General features: G+C 33.5%; 1 protein-coding gene across 1 annotated transcript; it reads left to right on the plus strand.

Moving 5' to 3' along the window:
• The first annotated feature begins 1,549 nt into the window (after positions 1-1,549).
• LOC129233343 (zinc finger protein 271-like) lies at positions 1,550-5,180 on the plus strand. The gene is made up of 2 exons (XM_054867383.1): positions 1,550-1,556; positions 3,928-5,180. Exons 1-2 carry the CDS (start codon positions 1,550-1,552, stop codon positions 4,842-4,844), a joined length of 924 nt encoding a protein of 307 aa, XP_054723358.1. The 3' UTR covers positions 4,845-5,180.
• The last annotated feature ends 11,494 nt before the right edge of the window (positions 5,181-16,674 follow it).

Raw genomic sequence — 16,674 nt, forward strand, 5'->3', positions numbered from 1 at the left:
TACACACTAATGAAAAGCCATATTCTTGTGAATACTGTAAAAAGGCACTTTCTGATAGTTCAAGTTTGAAAAGACATTTGAAGATACACACTAATGAAAAGCCATATTCTTGTGAATACTGTAAAAAGATATTTTCTTTGAGTTCGAGTTTGAAAACACATTTGAGGATACACACTAATGAAAAGCCATATTCTTGTGAGTACTGTAAAAAGACATTTTCTTACAGTTCAAGTTTTAAAACACATTTGAGGATACACACTAATGAAAAACCATACGCTTGTGAGTATTGTAAAAAGACATTTTGTGCTAGTTCAAATTTAAGAACACATTTGAGGATACACACTAATGAGAAGTGATATTCTTGTGAGTGTTGTAAAAGAACATTTTCTCAAAGTGCAAACTTGGAAAGACATTTCAGGGTACACACTAATGAAAAATCATATTCTTGTGAGTACTGTAAAAACACATTTTCTGATAGTTCAAGTTTAAAAGCACATTTCAGGATATACACTGATGAAAAGCCATATTGTTGTGATTATTTTGAAAAGTCATTTTCTGTTAATACGCATTTGAAAAGACATTTGAAAATACACACTAATGAAAAGCCATATTCTTGTGAGTACTGTAAAAAGACATTTTATTACAGTTCAAGTTTTAAAACACATTTGAGGATACACACTAATGAAAAACCATACGCTTGTGAGTGTTGTAAAAGAACATTTTCTCGAAATGCAAACTTGGAAAGACATTTTCGGGTACACACTAATGAAAAACCATATTCTTGTGAGTACTGTAAAAAGACATTTTCTGATAGTTCAAGTTTTAAAAAACATTTGAGGATACACACTAATGAAAAACCATATTCTTGTGAGTACTGTAAAAACACATTTTCTGATAGTTCAAGTTTAAAAGCACATTTCAGGATATACACTGATGAAAAGCCATATTGTTGTGATTATTTTGAAAAGTCATTTTCTGTTAATACGCATTTGAAAAGACATTTGAAGATACACACTAATGCAGGGATTAAAGTAAAACAGACAAAAATATAGGTTTTTTTTTTTAAATATAGGACACATTTTAAAAAAAATATAGGATTTATAGGCTACCAAAAAAATTATTAAATTTTGCATACATATCATTAAAAAGTTACCTTTTTGTGCCACTGATGAAAATATATGCATACAAAACTTGTTAGACATATATAGCTTTTCGATTCTTTACTATCAGTGTATAAAACTTAAATTTATCACACACATAAATAAATAAAAATGATGATAATAGTATAGGAAGTAATAATTTATTTCAATTTAAAAAAAATCAAAATCAAATGAAATTTCTGTAAAATTGGTGTAAACTTGGCAATTTGGCACAAAAAGCTGATTTGCCATCTTGGATCCCATTTTTCGGAGATCCTGGATCTTCAGGATTTGGATCTAGGAAGCTGAAAATTTGCATTGATTAGTTTCAAAGGCATCTCTACTATTCTATAAAATTTCATCCAAATCGGAGATGGTCGAGTGGGGACCCCTAGGTCACTTGACATGGAATGACTCGTAAGAATTTTTTCGTAGTTTAAACTTAAAAAAAAAAAAAAAACATGTTTGTATGTCTCCTAATACTTGAGCATGTATTGATATAAATCAGGCCCGATTATGAACATGAATCTTTTTAACAATTTTATAAGAACTTGTTCTTATACAGTCGACGCTCGATATAACGACCATCTCCGTCCCAGAGAAAAAGGTCTTTATAATGGGTGGTCGTTATAAGAGGTGGAAGTTAAAAAACATATATACATGCATCACGCATGTTATGTTGCTCTAATAAAGTTTGCATTTTTTCAAAGACTCCAGTTAAATTCCTAAAGTATTTTTTATCATAGACATTTTTTAACAAATAATGGATGAAAAATATTATGACCGATTTTAAAGTAGAAAATATGGGAAAAAACTGATTACATATTTAAAAATCGTTGACTTAAAAATCATTTATTTTCTGAAGATAAAATCAGAAACACTTGTTTGCCTTTTTAACGCACATGATTTATGCAAAACACAATTTTCCATTTCAGTTTTAGATGATAAGTAGTGTGCCTTTGAAAGAACATTTAAAATTCCCTTGAACATTCACAACTTTTCACACTAGAAACTTTGGTCTCAATTCCTTCTTCATCTGATCATGATACATCAATTAATTTTTGTGCACAGTATCGAGAAATAGTTCATCTTCTGACAGATGCTCGACACATGCTAAATCAAAATTGATGTTAGCATAATTGTTTTAGTTTAACTCTTCATCCAGTTTCATTTTCTTAAAAACATTTTACAGCATTTCATCTTCTTCATCGAAATTTTCATCTTGGATTGCCTGACTTCAGCAAGTTGCTTTTGCATTTCAGCAGTAGATTCCAATTCCTTTTGCTTTTCAAAATCAACATGATGAAAGCAATTTTTGATGGTCTTTTCTGAGACTTCATTCCATGCTGCTTCAGAGAGATGCAAAACTGCAAAGATCTTAAAAACCACGTGATCAAACACCAAACATAAAATGTGTCAACCCCTTTTACTTCGGAATCCGAAAATTTCACTTTATACCCCCTTTATTTTTTCTGTGCTGTTTTGAGTAGTACTCCCACCCCCTCTCAAAGTTGGATTGAACACTGAAGACTACATGCAGCTGTCTGTAAACAGTTATCAAGATCATTTCAAGCTACAAATTTGCTTTATTGGAAAAACATCGGAAATAGTGCCCGCTGAATTCGGTCGTTGTATTGGATTAGAAGATACAGAACGGTCGTTATACCGAAAGCAAATTAACATTAAGTTCATAGGGATAAAGTTCGGGCTTTTACCACTGGTCGTTATAATGGAATGGTCTTTATAATGTGTGGTCGTTATAATGAGCGTCGACTGTATTAACATAAAAACAATAATATAATATCTTTTCAGCTTTTTATGTATGAAAGTGCTTTTTAATGCCAAGTTTGGCTCTGAAAAACGGGACATCACATCGTTAACATCGGAGATTCTGTTTGGATGCAAGTGATTTTCGAACATTGAACACTTTATGATGTTGGTATGCTGTCTCGACATGATTTTGAAGGAAGCCATTCATTATTGCACTCCATTATATGGTGAAATAATACTTTAATATCGTACTTCAATTTTTGAAAATTTGACATCTGAGAGTAGATGTGGAACATGACCTATGTATAAACAGCTCCTACACAGAATATTTAAAAATACAGGCTGCAAAGTTCTTATTTATCTGTTTTTGTGAAAACTTGCCACCGAGGGTAATGATTTAAGAGTCCTCGGGAAATAGATGCCTTTGACAACAAATGTCTTCATCAAATTGTTGGTAGAAACCCGTATTCTTATGATTATTCTCTAAGGACATTCATTGCTCAATAAGAGAAATTTAATGCAATTTTTCCAAAAGCAGATTGTGGAAGCATTACAACTACTCTGGTTAGAGAAAAGTTTGATGGTTTACAAGCCCTTCTGAAAGTAAGAATGAATCATTTAATGTTTATGTAATGAAAGGGAATAATTTCGAACATACCTAGAATTTATTTTTGCACTAGTACATCATTTAGAAAAATTTATTTTGACATGTCAGTTTCTATAAATGCTAACTGAAATATATGCTGGAAACGTTGTGCACTGAAGAGAAACCCTTCACTTTTATTGTAGTTCAAAGACATTTTCACGTACTTATGATATGGAAAGACATTTGAGGATACACACTAATGAAAAACCGTATTCTTGTGATTATTGTGGAAAATGCATTTGAGGATACATACCAAGGAAAAATCATACTCTTGTGATTATTGTAGAAAGGCATTTTTTCAGAGTCCCCATTTGAAAAAGCATTTGAGGATACACACTAATGAAAAACCATATTCTTGTGATTACTGTTAAGAGGCATTTTCTGATCGTTCAAGTTTGAAAAGGCATTTGAGGATACACACTAATGAAAACCCACTTCCTTGTGATTATTGTGAAAAGGCATTTTCTAAAAGATCCAACTTGAAAAGGCATTTGAGGATACACACTAATGAAAAACCGTACTCTTGTGATTATTGTAGCAAGTCATTTTCTCAGAGTCACCATTTGAAAATGCATTTGAGGGCACACAGTGTCGAAAAACCGTACTCTTGTGAATATTGTGAAATGACATTTTCTGGTAGTTCACAGTTGAAAAGACATTTGAGGGTACACACTACTGAAAAGTCATATTGTTGTGATTATTGTGGAAGGGCATTTTCTGATCGTTCAAGTTTGAAAAGGCATTTCAGGATACACATTAATGAAAACCCACTTCCTTGTGATTATTGTGAAAAGGCATTTTCTAAAAGATCCAACTTGAAAAGGCATTTGAGGATACACACTAATGAAAAACCGTACTCTTGTGATTATTGTAGCAAGTCATTTTCTCAGAGTCACCATTTGAAAATGCATTTGAGGGCACACAGTGTCGAAAAACCGTACTCTTGTGAATATTGTAAAATGACTTTTTCTGGTAGTTCACAGTTGAAAATGCAAGTGAGGATACACACTAATGAAAAACCGTATTGTTCTGATTACTGTGAAGAGGCATTTTCTGATCGTTCAAGTTTGAAAAGGCATTTGAGGATACACACTAATGAAAACCCACTTCCTTGCGATTATTGTGAAAAGGCATTTTCTAAAAGATCCAACTTGAAAAGGCATTTGAGGATACACACTAATGAAAAACCCTACTCTTGTGATTATTGTAGCAAGTCATTTTCTCAGAGTCACCATTTGAAAATGCATTTGAGGGCACACATTGTCGAAAAACCATCCTCTTGTGATTAGTGCGACAAGACCTTTTCTCTTAGTTCAAGTATGAAAAGGCATTTGATGAGGACTGATTACAGGGCTGCCAGTGGCGACTAAAAAAGCAACCATTGCAACTATTTTGAGAAGTTGCAGACTATGACGACTGTTTTGGCTTAAATTAAGGCAAAAACGACCATTTTGTTAAAAAAAAAATGCCACTATTTTGCCTATAAGCGATTAAAATGTAAAATGGTTTTCTTAGTAACTCTGTTTTTAATCTTATTATTACTGTTTCATTCTTTATTTATTTTTTTCGATTTCTTACAAAAAAAAAAAAAAAAATGAAATTATTTGTACTGGCAAATTGTACAAACTCAGTGCTTAATCTGTAGTATTTTTTTTTTGTGATAATTATAATGAAAATCATTCCTTACGAGGCAATACAGCATTACCATACATTTGGAATACCTGGTGCAAAAAAAAAAAAAAAAAAAATCGCAACTCTCAAATTAAAGTATTAAATTCTATATTTATTTTATTGTTTTACTGTAAAAAAATATGAATATAAGAAGTATTACATCGAAAGAGCGTACATGAGTATGCGCATCTATTTTTTGAGTTATTAAAAATACATGAAATATTTAACAGGGGTGAAGTTATTTAATGTATACAACATTTTTTCCCCCTTCAATTAAGGAATGTGTTTCAATTAAAAAATGAGTTTATCTTATCAATGCTTTTAAAGTAGCCTCCTCTCATTTAGGTATTTTAGTCAACTCTGTGTCTTTAACATCTGGCAACCCAGCCATTTTTCTCTTCTTGATGTTTTCTGCTGCTGTATCATTCCGACAATGCCATTTAATGAACATGGAGCAATCAGCCTCATATTACGGCATTTCACTCTTTACTAATAATGAAGAGATACAGGCAATATACCGACAGCCCAGTTACCCCATTCAGAGACTGCAATTTCGTCCTTGTTTGGACTCGTCAGTCTGGAATAGGGAATAACTTAACTGGAGGCAGATGTCATTTCTTTAAAGCTGGGGATTACCAACAAACTGGTACATATAAGGAAAGTGGATAACCGGGCTGTCGATATATTGCATGTAGCTGCCTTAGTCTCGGACAAGGACGGTAACTAACTGCTTGATGAAGTCATGTTTTTTTTTTTCTTCATTTTGAAAAGATAAAATTATCTGCCACAAGTGCCTGTAATATTCAGTGTTTTGTTAGAACAATTTTGTAACTATCAATGAATGTATGTGAATTCTGAACTTGTTTAAGTGATTGTTAGTTATGTTTGTTGGTCAATAAAAAGATGCCTCTTGAAAAGTTGGTCGTTCGATGATGTGTATACCTATGTAATGCTTGCAAGTCGTTGCATATGTATAGAATATAAAAACTAAAGCGCAAAAATAAAATTAATGGGGGGGGGGGGGGTTAAAATGTGCAAAGCAACTATCTTTTAAGCGAAGAAGATAGACAAAGTGTTTTTTTTTTTTTCTACATTGTAAGCGATATAAGCAATGTAAAACTATGTTCCTAACTAAATGAAATCAATAAAGCAAAACTTATTGCCCCCCCCCCCAAAAAAAAAGACGGGGGAAATAAATAGTGTCAACTGATTGTCTGGCTAAGTTAGTTAATTTGATAATACCAGATCAAAGAACTTTTTTTCACAAATACAACTCGATAAAGCTAGATAAAAGGTGAAGTTACCTTTCTTTTTCATACGGGGTTCAGGTGCACTTTTTACTACTCCTTTATGTTTAAGGCGGATAAGCTGATTTGTACAATTTTCAAATTTGTGGTTTTAGAAAGCAGTGTGGGAAAAAAACACCCAGATTAAGAGCTAAAATACCCCCTCCCCCCCTTTTTTGGTCGGATGCCTAAGTACAATTGAGCCAAAAGTTTTTAAAAAAATGTTTTCTGCCATACAATCGTGGCTCACTTATTTTAAAATTATTATTTCATTAAAAATATAGGGCTATGACCCCCCCCCCCACCCATATTTTAAATGAAATAGAAATGTATTGAAGCACTTGATTCCGATAAAGTATAATTAGTATATAAAGTATACATAGTCAATCTAATTATAAAAATTATATTTTCGTAAAAGTTTTCTTTTTAATGGAACTGCCCAGGTATTTGTTTGCATTCCTTTGACGTTTCTGCAAAGCTGAAAAGCTTTTTAGATTATTTCTCAAATCATTCAGGCGACGCTGTCTTATAACATCTGTGACTGTAAATTTAGTTATTTACCCACTTCCTTAGACTGTACTAGGAGGCACCACCCCCTGTTCGTTTCGCTCGCCACCTGCTGTGGCTCAAGCCGAATGCGGCGGATGACCATTGATAGTTTTAATGTTTTTACCCCTGAATGTCCGGCCTATTCCTATTCAGAGTCACAACTGACTACAACTGTATTTATGTCGAGGACAGCATACTAAGGGCCTTGCCTCCATTATTTTATATACCGATAGATGGCAGCATCATCACCGGATCGAACACGTAATGTGAATTTAACACTAGTCCAGGAGCTGATAGCTACCTGGTGCTAGCACTCCCAGAGCTATCGCCCAGTCCCCTTTAATGACGACGGTGGGTCTTGGACCATCGAGGTTCGAACTCAGGACCCTCCGGCCCCGAATCCGACACTCTACCGATCGGGCTACCACGGCCCTATACTACACCTATTAACGCTTGCTTTTGAGCGGCTCATAAAATTTTTCTTCTGTTTAAAAAAGAGGTATTTTTAAAGTTTTTTGCATTATAAAAACCATAAAAGTTTTGTAAATTTAATCAGTACAGTCGAGTCCCGACTTACGCGAGGGATGCGTTCCAAGACCCCTCGGGTAAGTCAAAATTTCGCGTTGTGGAAAGGGATATACGTAAAAACTTTTATAAACGTCGTCATTAAAGGGGACTGGGCGACGTTAAATATGCTCGTGGTCTCAATGTCCTCCAAGTGAAACGATACCTCTGGGGGTGCTAGCACCAGGTAGCTATTAGCTTCTGGACTAGTTCTAAATTCTCATTAACTGTTTGATCCGGTGATGGTGCTGCTATCTATCTGTATATAAAATAATGGAGGCAAGGCACTTAGTATGCAGTCCTCGACATAAATACAGTTGTATTCAGTTGTGACTCTGAATAGGAATTGGTGTAGTAGAACGGGATTTTCGTCTGCTACAGTACCTAGCTTGTCTTGTGGGTCCATTCGAGCACGACCATTATGATGCCGATCGAGGAGGAGGAGCCGCTTCATGTCATACTCCAGTTCGAGCAGTTAAACTTAACTGTGACCGATTGCCATTGTTGATACCGTGGTTCTTAGTTGGTCGATGAATTTTTGATCTCCTTATGTTTTCTACTAAGAGCTATTGTGTGTTTATTAGAGAAACTCCTTTTTTTTAAAAAATGTTATAAGTTATGAAACCATCTTTTTTATTAAATACGAAGCATCCGTTAGTTAGTATATTGAAGTAGTTTATCCATCCAATGTTGGCAGAATGTAACAAACCGAACTTTTCTCAACAATTTCATTATTTTGATCCTCCTAGGAAAACGATCGTGAGAAACTTTTAAATCAAAAATGACCTAAGTAACACGTTACATTGCCCTCCTCTGCCGATGGGGATTATTTGATTTTTCTATGGTAAATTGACACCCCCCCCCTTCCGGGGAAATTTGGAATGATCGGGCTAGGGTTGGGTACATCAAGTGGCGCAGCTGGGGTGGGGTGGAGGGGGCGAAGATTCAGCACCTTTGATGAGAAAAAAATTCTTAAGGGAATCATACTGTAACGGATCCGGTGAGACTTTCAACTTTCTTGAAATGAAGACACAGTTCTTGAGGGAAACACAGGAAATTGTTTTACACTATGTACAGGCAAGATCGTCAACAACTGCTAAATGAATCATCAGCAATTAAGCAAATATCTATCAACACCGTAAACTCGACGGTTACACACGTATTCACTTCCAAATACGAAAAACAACACAGCGAAATGCCTCGCAATAAACAGAGCTAATAACACTCTCAGTACAAATTCTCAATCAAAACTTAACTTTTTATCATGCGTAACGGCTTTTTATAGACATCGAAAAGTTTCCACAATTTTCCAAATGCTTCTAGTATCTTCTTTTCACGCACAAACCTTATCAATGGAAAATAGGGGACTGTATACTAAAACCGAATGTATAGGGGCTGTATATTCATTACAAGAAACTATTTACAAGTTTCGTTACTACAATTATTTTAGATGAAAGATAATTTAATAAACGCCTAATTTAGCTAGATTACGACAAATTAATCACAAAAATAATTACTATTTACAGAATTTGTAACAATACTTTAAATCTAGTACTCTGGAGGCCAAAAAAAAAAAAAAAAGCCTTCTAAATGCAAGGTTTTAGTATATTGATTAGTGATGTTCCGGATATCCCTATCCAAATCCGCGGATATCCAAGGGAAAAGAAAGATCCGTTTCCATTACTTTTTTGACGGATCTTAAACGGATCATTTCTATTTAAAAAAATTTTAATATTTGAATAAAAGACTCTTAAATTCCGTTTAAATTAGGTTTTATTCCCTATTTAAATTATAAGGTATCATTTCAGAAGCCAATTTTCACCCCTCCCCCCCATTGCAAAAAGGAAGGGGAAGTAAGTTTTAAAAGTGTGTATCAGTGTGTCTTTTTGTGGCATCGTAGCTCCCAAACAGATGAACCGATTTTGATAGTTCATTTTTCGTTCAAAAGGTGACTTGATCGAAAGTGTTCTTAGCTTGGCCTTGTTTTTGTAGAACTTTAATTACTGGAGATATTAATTAAAAACCGATTTAACGTTTTCACAATTATGGTAGTTAACATTTACCCGTACGTTAAAAATGTTGGCACTAATTTGAAAGAACGAAGTTTTCTGCTTTTGATATTTATTTGAAACTTCCAACTTATACACAGTAGGAGCTATAATCTTGTTAAGTAAATTTTAAATGCAATTCTAAGCCTTTATACGCGTGATTGGTAGCGATTTCATAGTCGGAAAATAAGGAGAAAAAGCTCAATGATTTAAAATTTTTACCTACTGTCAGTTCATATTTGTTAACAAATGTGTAATAAATTCATCTAAATATGAGGTCGGCTCTCTGGGACATGTTTTGTATTTTTAATTTTGAATTAATATTAGTTTTTGTTATTGCTTTGGGGTTTCTGTTATTCTTCATTTTTGTTTTTCTCGGCATCCTTTAAAAAAAGTGAGATTAAATTCTCTATTTACTGTTTGTAAATGTGTTCCTCTATCTGTATTTCGTCGGTCGGTGAAATTCGGTGGAATGGGTCAGCGTTGCATTTATGCTGAAATAAAATGGGAAAAATTATTTCTAGCCTGTCCAGTAGCAGCTTTATTTTCTTCCTCCTGTATCCTACATTTACCGAGTAAACTAGAAATAATTTTTCACATTCCATCTAAGCATTAATGCAGCGCTGACCCATTCCTTCCAACTCTCCCTCGATTTTATCAGAGATTTCTTTAAAGAATAAACCATAGTCTTGATTATACTTTTGCTGCAGTTGACATTTTTTAAAGAAACTGCCATTATTCTGACGGGAATACCTTCAGTAACAAATTTTACACTTGGATAGCTGAATTGGGTAAAAACAAGTTTTGAGATCCGTGTCCGTATCCGCGGATCTTGACACTAATGATCCGGATCCGTATCCGCTATCTACTTTTTTAACGATCCTGCACATCACTAATATTGATACAACTGTGCTTCTCAATGTTCAAAATTGAAATATTCCCATAGTGAGCATCTGAACCTTCCTCATTCCCTTAACGTCCTTTAAAATGAACTTAAATTTTATTTTTAAAACTTAATTTTGGAAAATATTCTGGAAAAGACCCCCACTTCCTTACCTCACCAAACGCTAAAACTGACTTCAGTTTTGATGAAAATTTGTGAGAGAACCCTATTTTCCCAAACGTCACTTTTAACTGCGATTGTTGATGTAAATTTGGAATATTTCTCCGGGACAGGCGCCGGACATCCCCCTCCCCCTTTTTTTTGTAGGAAGAATACAGATTAAATCAATTTTGTTTCTCCCTTAAATAAAGTTTTAAATTTTAAGTTCAATAATTTTCGATGGTTTAACGTATTAAATATGTCTTAATAAAAGGGCGGGGCAAATAGAGGCACCGCCCCAGGCGGCAGAAACTGTAGCATAGAAGAGCGGCGCATTTGGATGTGATTTTTTGTTTTGAAAATTTGGCAAAATATTCTTGGATTTTAATGTCATAATTGAGTAAATGACTTCGTCAAAAAACTCAAATTGCGAGTTGAAACTTCCAGTTTGATTTTTATGAAATAATAACAGGAGAATGTTATAAATAACAGACTGATTAGTGAATTCTTTCTTCAAACACGTGTAGTGTTTAAAACTATCTTTTTAATTTTATATTTAAACAGGGAGGTAGAAGGGAGGAGATAAATCTTTCCTATTTAGAAGTGGCAACGATTGTTCACTTTTTTAGAGTGCGCTGTCGGCGAACCGCACCCGTCAATCGCAGCAGATCAATGTAAATGATGCTAAGTTTCTCATTTTTTTTAGAGGGAGCTATTAAAGCAAAAAAAAGAAAAATACTACTGGAAATTGGTTGTAATAAAGGGCTAATATAGTGGACAATGTACGGTTTTCGTCCACAGGAACTTTGCACAGTATTTTGATGGAAAAATTAATTTTATTTTTCATCGCCAACTTGCCGAATTCGTCTGCTATTAATATTGCGCTGTGCGATGTTCTTTTTTTTTTACGAGTTGGAATGTTTCTATTCCTGTAAATAATTGACGAAATGAGAACATAGTAGAATTAATTACGTAAATACTTTTTTTTTTAATCAGTTGTAAATTTCGTGACATGTTTCGAGAACTAATTAAAGCGAAATAACTTTTACTTTCACGATCTTTAACAGATAAAATAAATGTTAATGTTCTATTTACTTAACTTCAAGCTGATATTGATCATAATAATTTCATTCATGTATTTACTCACTGCTTAAACAGAATTGTTATCATTATTTTTTATTATTATGGCATTTATTTCGACAACCAAATGGGAAAAAAAGAAAAAAGAGAAACCTTATTCATTAAAAAAATTATACCTTTTAACGCTTTTTTGAAATATTTGTGGGATTTTCTGTTGAAATTAATCAAGTTTTCAAAAATTAAAATTTACTCTTTTTGTACATGTATTTTTTAAATGAAAAAGGTTTTCTGATTTTTTTTTTCGATTTGGTTGCAGAAAAATTTTTATTAATAATAAAAAGCAATGATAATAATTATGTCTAAGCAGTGAATAAATACATGAATAAAATTTTAATAATCAACATCAGCTTGAAGTTAAGTAAATAGAACATTAACATTTATTTTTATCTGTTAAAGGTCGTGAAAGCAAAAAATGATTTCGCTTTAATTAGTTCTCGAAACATGTCACGAAATCTACAACTAGTTTAAAAAAAAAGTATTTACGTAATTAATTCTACTATATTCTCATTTCGTCAATTATTTACAGGAATAGAAACATTCCAACTCGTAAAAAAAGAACATCGCACAGCGCAATATTAATAGCAGACGAATTCGGCAAGTTGGTGATGAAAAATAAAATTAATTTTTTCATCAAAATACTGTGCAAACTTCCTGTGAACGAAAGCCGTACATCGTCCACTATATTAGTCCTTTATTACAACCAATTTCCAGTAGTATTTTTCTTTTTTCGCTTTAATAGCTGCCTCTAAAAAAATGAGAAACTTAGCATCATTTACATTGATCTGCTGCGATGACGGGAGCGGTTCGCCGACAGCGCCCTCTAAAAAAGTGAACAATCGTTGCCACTTTTACACTAGCAAACCCGTAGGACATTTTTCTCTTTCTTCCTACTCCGTGTATTTAAATAAGCAAAAGGGCAAGGCTACTTGGTGGCTATGGCTAATGCTGAGTACACTAAGTTAGAGTAATGTAAAGTTAATGTAATGTGACATAAGATTTAAGAAAAATTGAAAAGCTTCACATTTTTACATCTGAGTGTTTTTCCATTCTCTTTACATTAAAACTTCCATGAATGCCGTAAGATTAGTTTGTTAGAAATTGAACTAATTTTAAATTCCTGAACTTTTAGTCATTATGTAAAAATTATAGGTGTATTGAGAGACTGTCGAGTATTTTATATTCTGTCTCCGAATATAGTATGGGACCCGGGGACCATGGACCTTGAAAGCTTTTTCTTTTGTTTATTAATTTTGAAATATGAAACTGAGCATAAAAGTTAGTAAGTTTATTAGCATGCAAAATATCAAGCCAAAAAAATGCAACAATTTAAAAATTTAATTAAAATTAAAAATTTTGGAATTTAAAATAAAAATTTTTAAATGCTCCATGCGACTCAATTTTTGCTCTTTTCTCAAACAATTTGCATGTTATCAAAGAACAGAACATTGCCAAGATCTTTAGGTATCCATTTAAGGATTGGTCCATTATTAACTGCACAGTATTTTTTTTTTCGCGTAAAGCGATAGTTTTTGTTGCGAATATTACATAAAAATCCAAACTTTAATTTTTTTAAGCAACAGAAAATTCTCTTAAACCTTAATGCATACCCAGTTTTATCAAACTACTACCAAAGTATCATATTCTGAAATTTGAAGCATATCGAACAAAAATTAAGTCGCATGGAGCTTTTTTCAATCTGTGTCGCGTCGAATTTTCCAGTCCGAGATAAATGACGTTAAAGTCTAATTTCACCTACATTTCATCTTCTTCGTATTTTAATACCTCCCGAAAGATATTTTCACGATGACTAAATATTTGACATTAATACCAATGTAAGAATTTATTGAAACTTAGTTTACATGTTTGATACTTAGTTTTACTTAGTTTTTCGACTTTGTTTACATGTTTTACAGCCTTTTTAATGGAAAATACGCTCAGTTTACTTTTTTTTTAAACGCATATAACTTCGCGATAAAACATCAGATCAACAAGAGGTTTTTTTATACGATTCAGCACACTTCATATATTTTTATTTCCACGGAATAAAAAAATCATTTTTTTGACCGATTTGAGCTATTTGGAAGGTCCACGGTCCCCTTAAGAATCACGAAATGCGGAACTTTCCCCCTCCAATATTGAAAACTTTCAAAAAGTTTTAATTTTTATAAAAAATCATTTGTTTTTCAGTTTTGAAGGTAAAAAAGTGAACTTTCGGTAATTACTTGTTGAAAACACTATTTTCTGCTCAGCTTCTTTTGTTAACCCTTTTTCCGATGCTGTATAACACATACATAAGCATTTTGCTGTAACTAAGCAGCAATCTTCTAGCATCCGATAACGGTTTACAATAATTCTTTTTTTCTTCTCATAAGTATGCAATACAAAGCCCATTGAACAAAAGTACAAAGTTATTTTTAGTAAAAATATGATTTATTTATTGCATCGATCGGCACATTGCTTAATAATAAAAAGCAGCATCCGCGGGTTGCATGCCGCTGCAAATTATCTCCGCTTTTGTTTTAGCAATTTTGTTTGAAGTGTAATTTCATTCAGATTTATCAAACAATGGAAGAAAAGAAATTTAGTGCAAATATTAGTGATACCAGGAAAAACATGACAATAACCGCACGACAGGAGAGTTTCACCATGTTTTGAATCATATATATACAAAAATCTAGAAAGGCGTTTCGGATTTGGAGCCCTATACAGTATTAAGGTGTTCGCCCGAAATAATTATTCCGTTTGTCTGTCAAAGGCCTTGCACCGAGTTCCAACCGAGTATTCGGTGCTTCTCTGCTTTCTACTTTACCATAAATTGAAAAAGCACATTAAACTCCTCACTATGTGTCCTCCTTTCGTTACTTGCGACTGAGGCAGTGAGAATAGGGTGGTCACAAAAAATCGATTTTCGAATTTCTTCCTCGGTACCCCCCTAAAATGTGCTAGTGGACTAGAAAACATGATTTGCTAAGTTTCAGCTCTATCCGATAATATTAACAGGTGCCGCAAAGAGGCTAAAGTTACAAAAAACAGTGATTTTTTAGCAAAAAATCGTAGTTTTTCTTCTTTAAAACCAAAAACTTTTCATCCTAGAAACTTCGTTCTGATCTCATTTTATAGGAAATTTTATTCTCGTGATGAGTTATCTAATCCATTTTTTAAACAAAATTTATAGAATGATACTTGGCATTTTTCAGGTCAGGTCGTGGAACATATTATCAATAAGGAATTTTCATGCAAATACCTAAAAGTATTACAATATTCAATTACATTTATTTGCTTTTGTTGATTTTAATTTATCCATTAAAAAGGCTTCATTTGGAAGTACAGTCGGACCTCCATATATCGAAGTAGCAAATTGCCGGAAAAAATTCGATATATAGAAATTTCGATATATAGAAACAATCTTATTTTATCATAAAAATATCCTAAAACATTAAAATTAAAACTAATTTTCGTGCATGAAACCCAACTGCTAATTTAAACAAGCATCGGTTTAAATGAAAGTTAATAATTAAAAATTTAACAGAAATTACATTTTTGCTCCTTCATACACCTTCATTCTTCGGAAATTCAACTTGAACCGCCACAATAGGGGATTTTCGTTTTAACAATGTAATCGAGAGAAAAGTAAAAAATCAATCTACTTAACTTGATTGATTTTTACTGAAGCTAAAAAGACTAGGAATGACAACTAACAGACAAAAGAGATAACTTGAAACTGATTTTAGTGTTACTGGTTGCAACTAAGATTTGAAATAAACTTGAGGGAATGTAAAAACTCCAGAACGGAACAACGACCCTATCTACACAACCCTGAACCCCATATTCCTTATGAGTTTCGTAGCAACCTTTAATGATTGTAATTTTCTCCGCTAACCTTTATTTTTCATAAGACAAAGTCTAAAGTGGAAAAAAAACCTACGAATGTCTCGAAAAAAATTTCGATATATAGAGACTTTTTCGATATATAGAAACAATTTTTCTATGTAATGAACATAGAAATTTGCTGGGATTTCGATATATAGAAAACTTCGATATGTGGAAGTTCGATATATGGAGGTCCGACTGTACTTTAAAAATTAAATGCAACAAATTGCTGATTTAAAATAAGGTGACACCACTGTGTGTAAGGTGTAACCACTGTGAAGTTAAAGTGGTAAGGTCATGGATATCCGGTACACATGGTAGGACAACCCCTCGTCTGTCTTGGGGCAAGATATAGTACTGGTAGGTGCTGCTGTACAGCAGGATTTAGAAGAAAAAATCAGTGTTAGCCTACCTAGGATGTTATCTTTAAAGTCGTTTTATTCAAACCTTGAAAATGTCCATTTACATCCCTTTCCTTCTCACTGCCTCAACTGCTAATGGAGCCAAGGGCGCCCATATAGGGGGCTTGAGCCCCCCCCCCCCTTAGAATTTAGAAGTTCCTTGCTTTTAGTACTTTTTTCTTTGCAAAGATGTAAAAAAAAATTCTTTTCCAGCCGTTAATGAATAAGTTATTAAAAATGTAAAATTTTAATGACTCCAATCTGTCCTGAAATCGGTTTCCATAGGGAAAATATCCTGCTAAACCATGGTTAAAATATTTGAGGCCCCGCCCCCTCCCGTACAATTTTGCATATGGGCGCCCATGAGTGGAGCCTTTACGTTTCCGGAATTCCATAACTGCGAACAAGACTTGCAGCCTCTTGAAGTTTGTTGTGACAGGCTGTGCATACGTGATGTCACAATGTTTTTCAGCATTCCCCCTGTCACAAAGTGTCACACTTCACTTAATCCCCTCCTTGCCACAGGTCATGCTCTTTTTCGTGAACAT

Source organism: Uloborus diversus, unplaced genomic scaffold (assembly GCF_026930045.1).
Source record: "Uloborus diversus isolate 005 unplaced genomic scaffold, Udiv.v.3.1 scaffold_35, whole genome shotgun sequence".
In the NCBI taxonomy this organism is placed as follows: Eukaryota; Metazoa; Arthropoda; class Arachnida; order Araneae; family Uloboridae; genus Uloborus; species Uloborus diversus.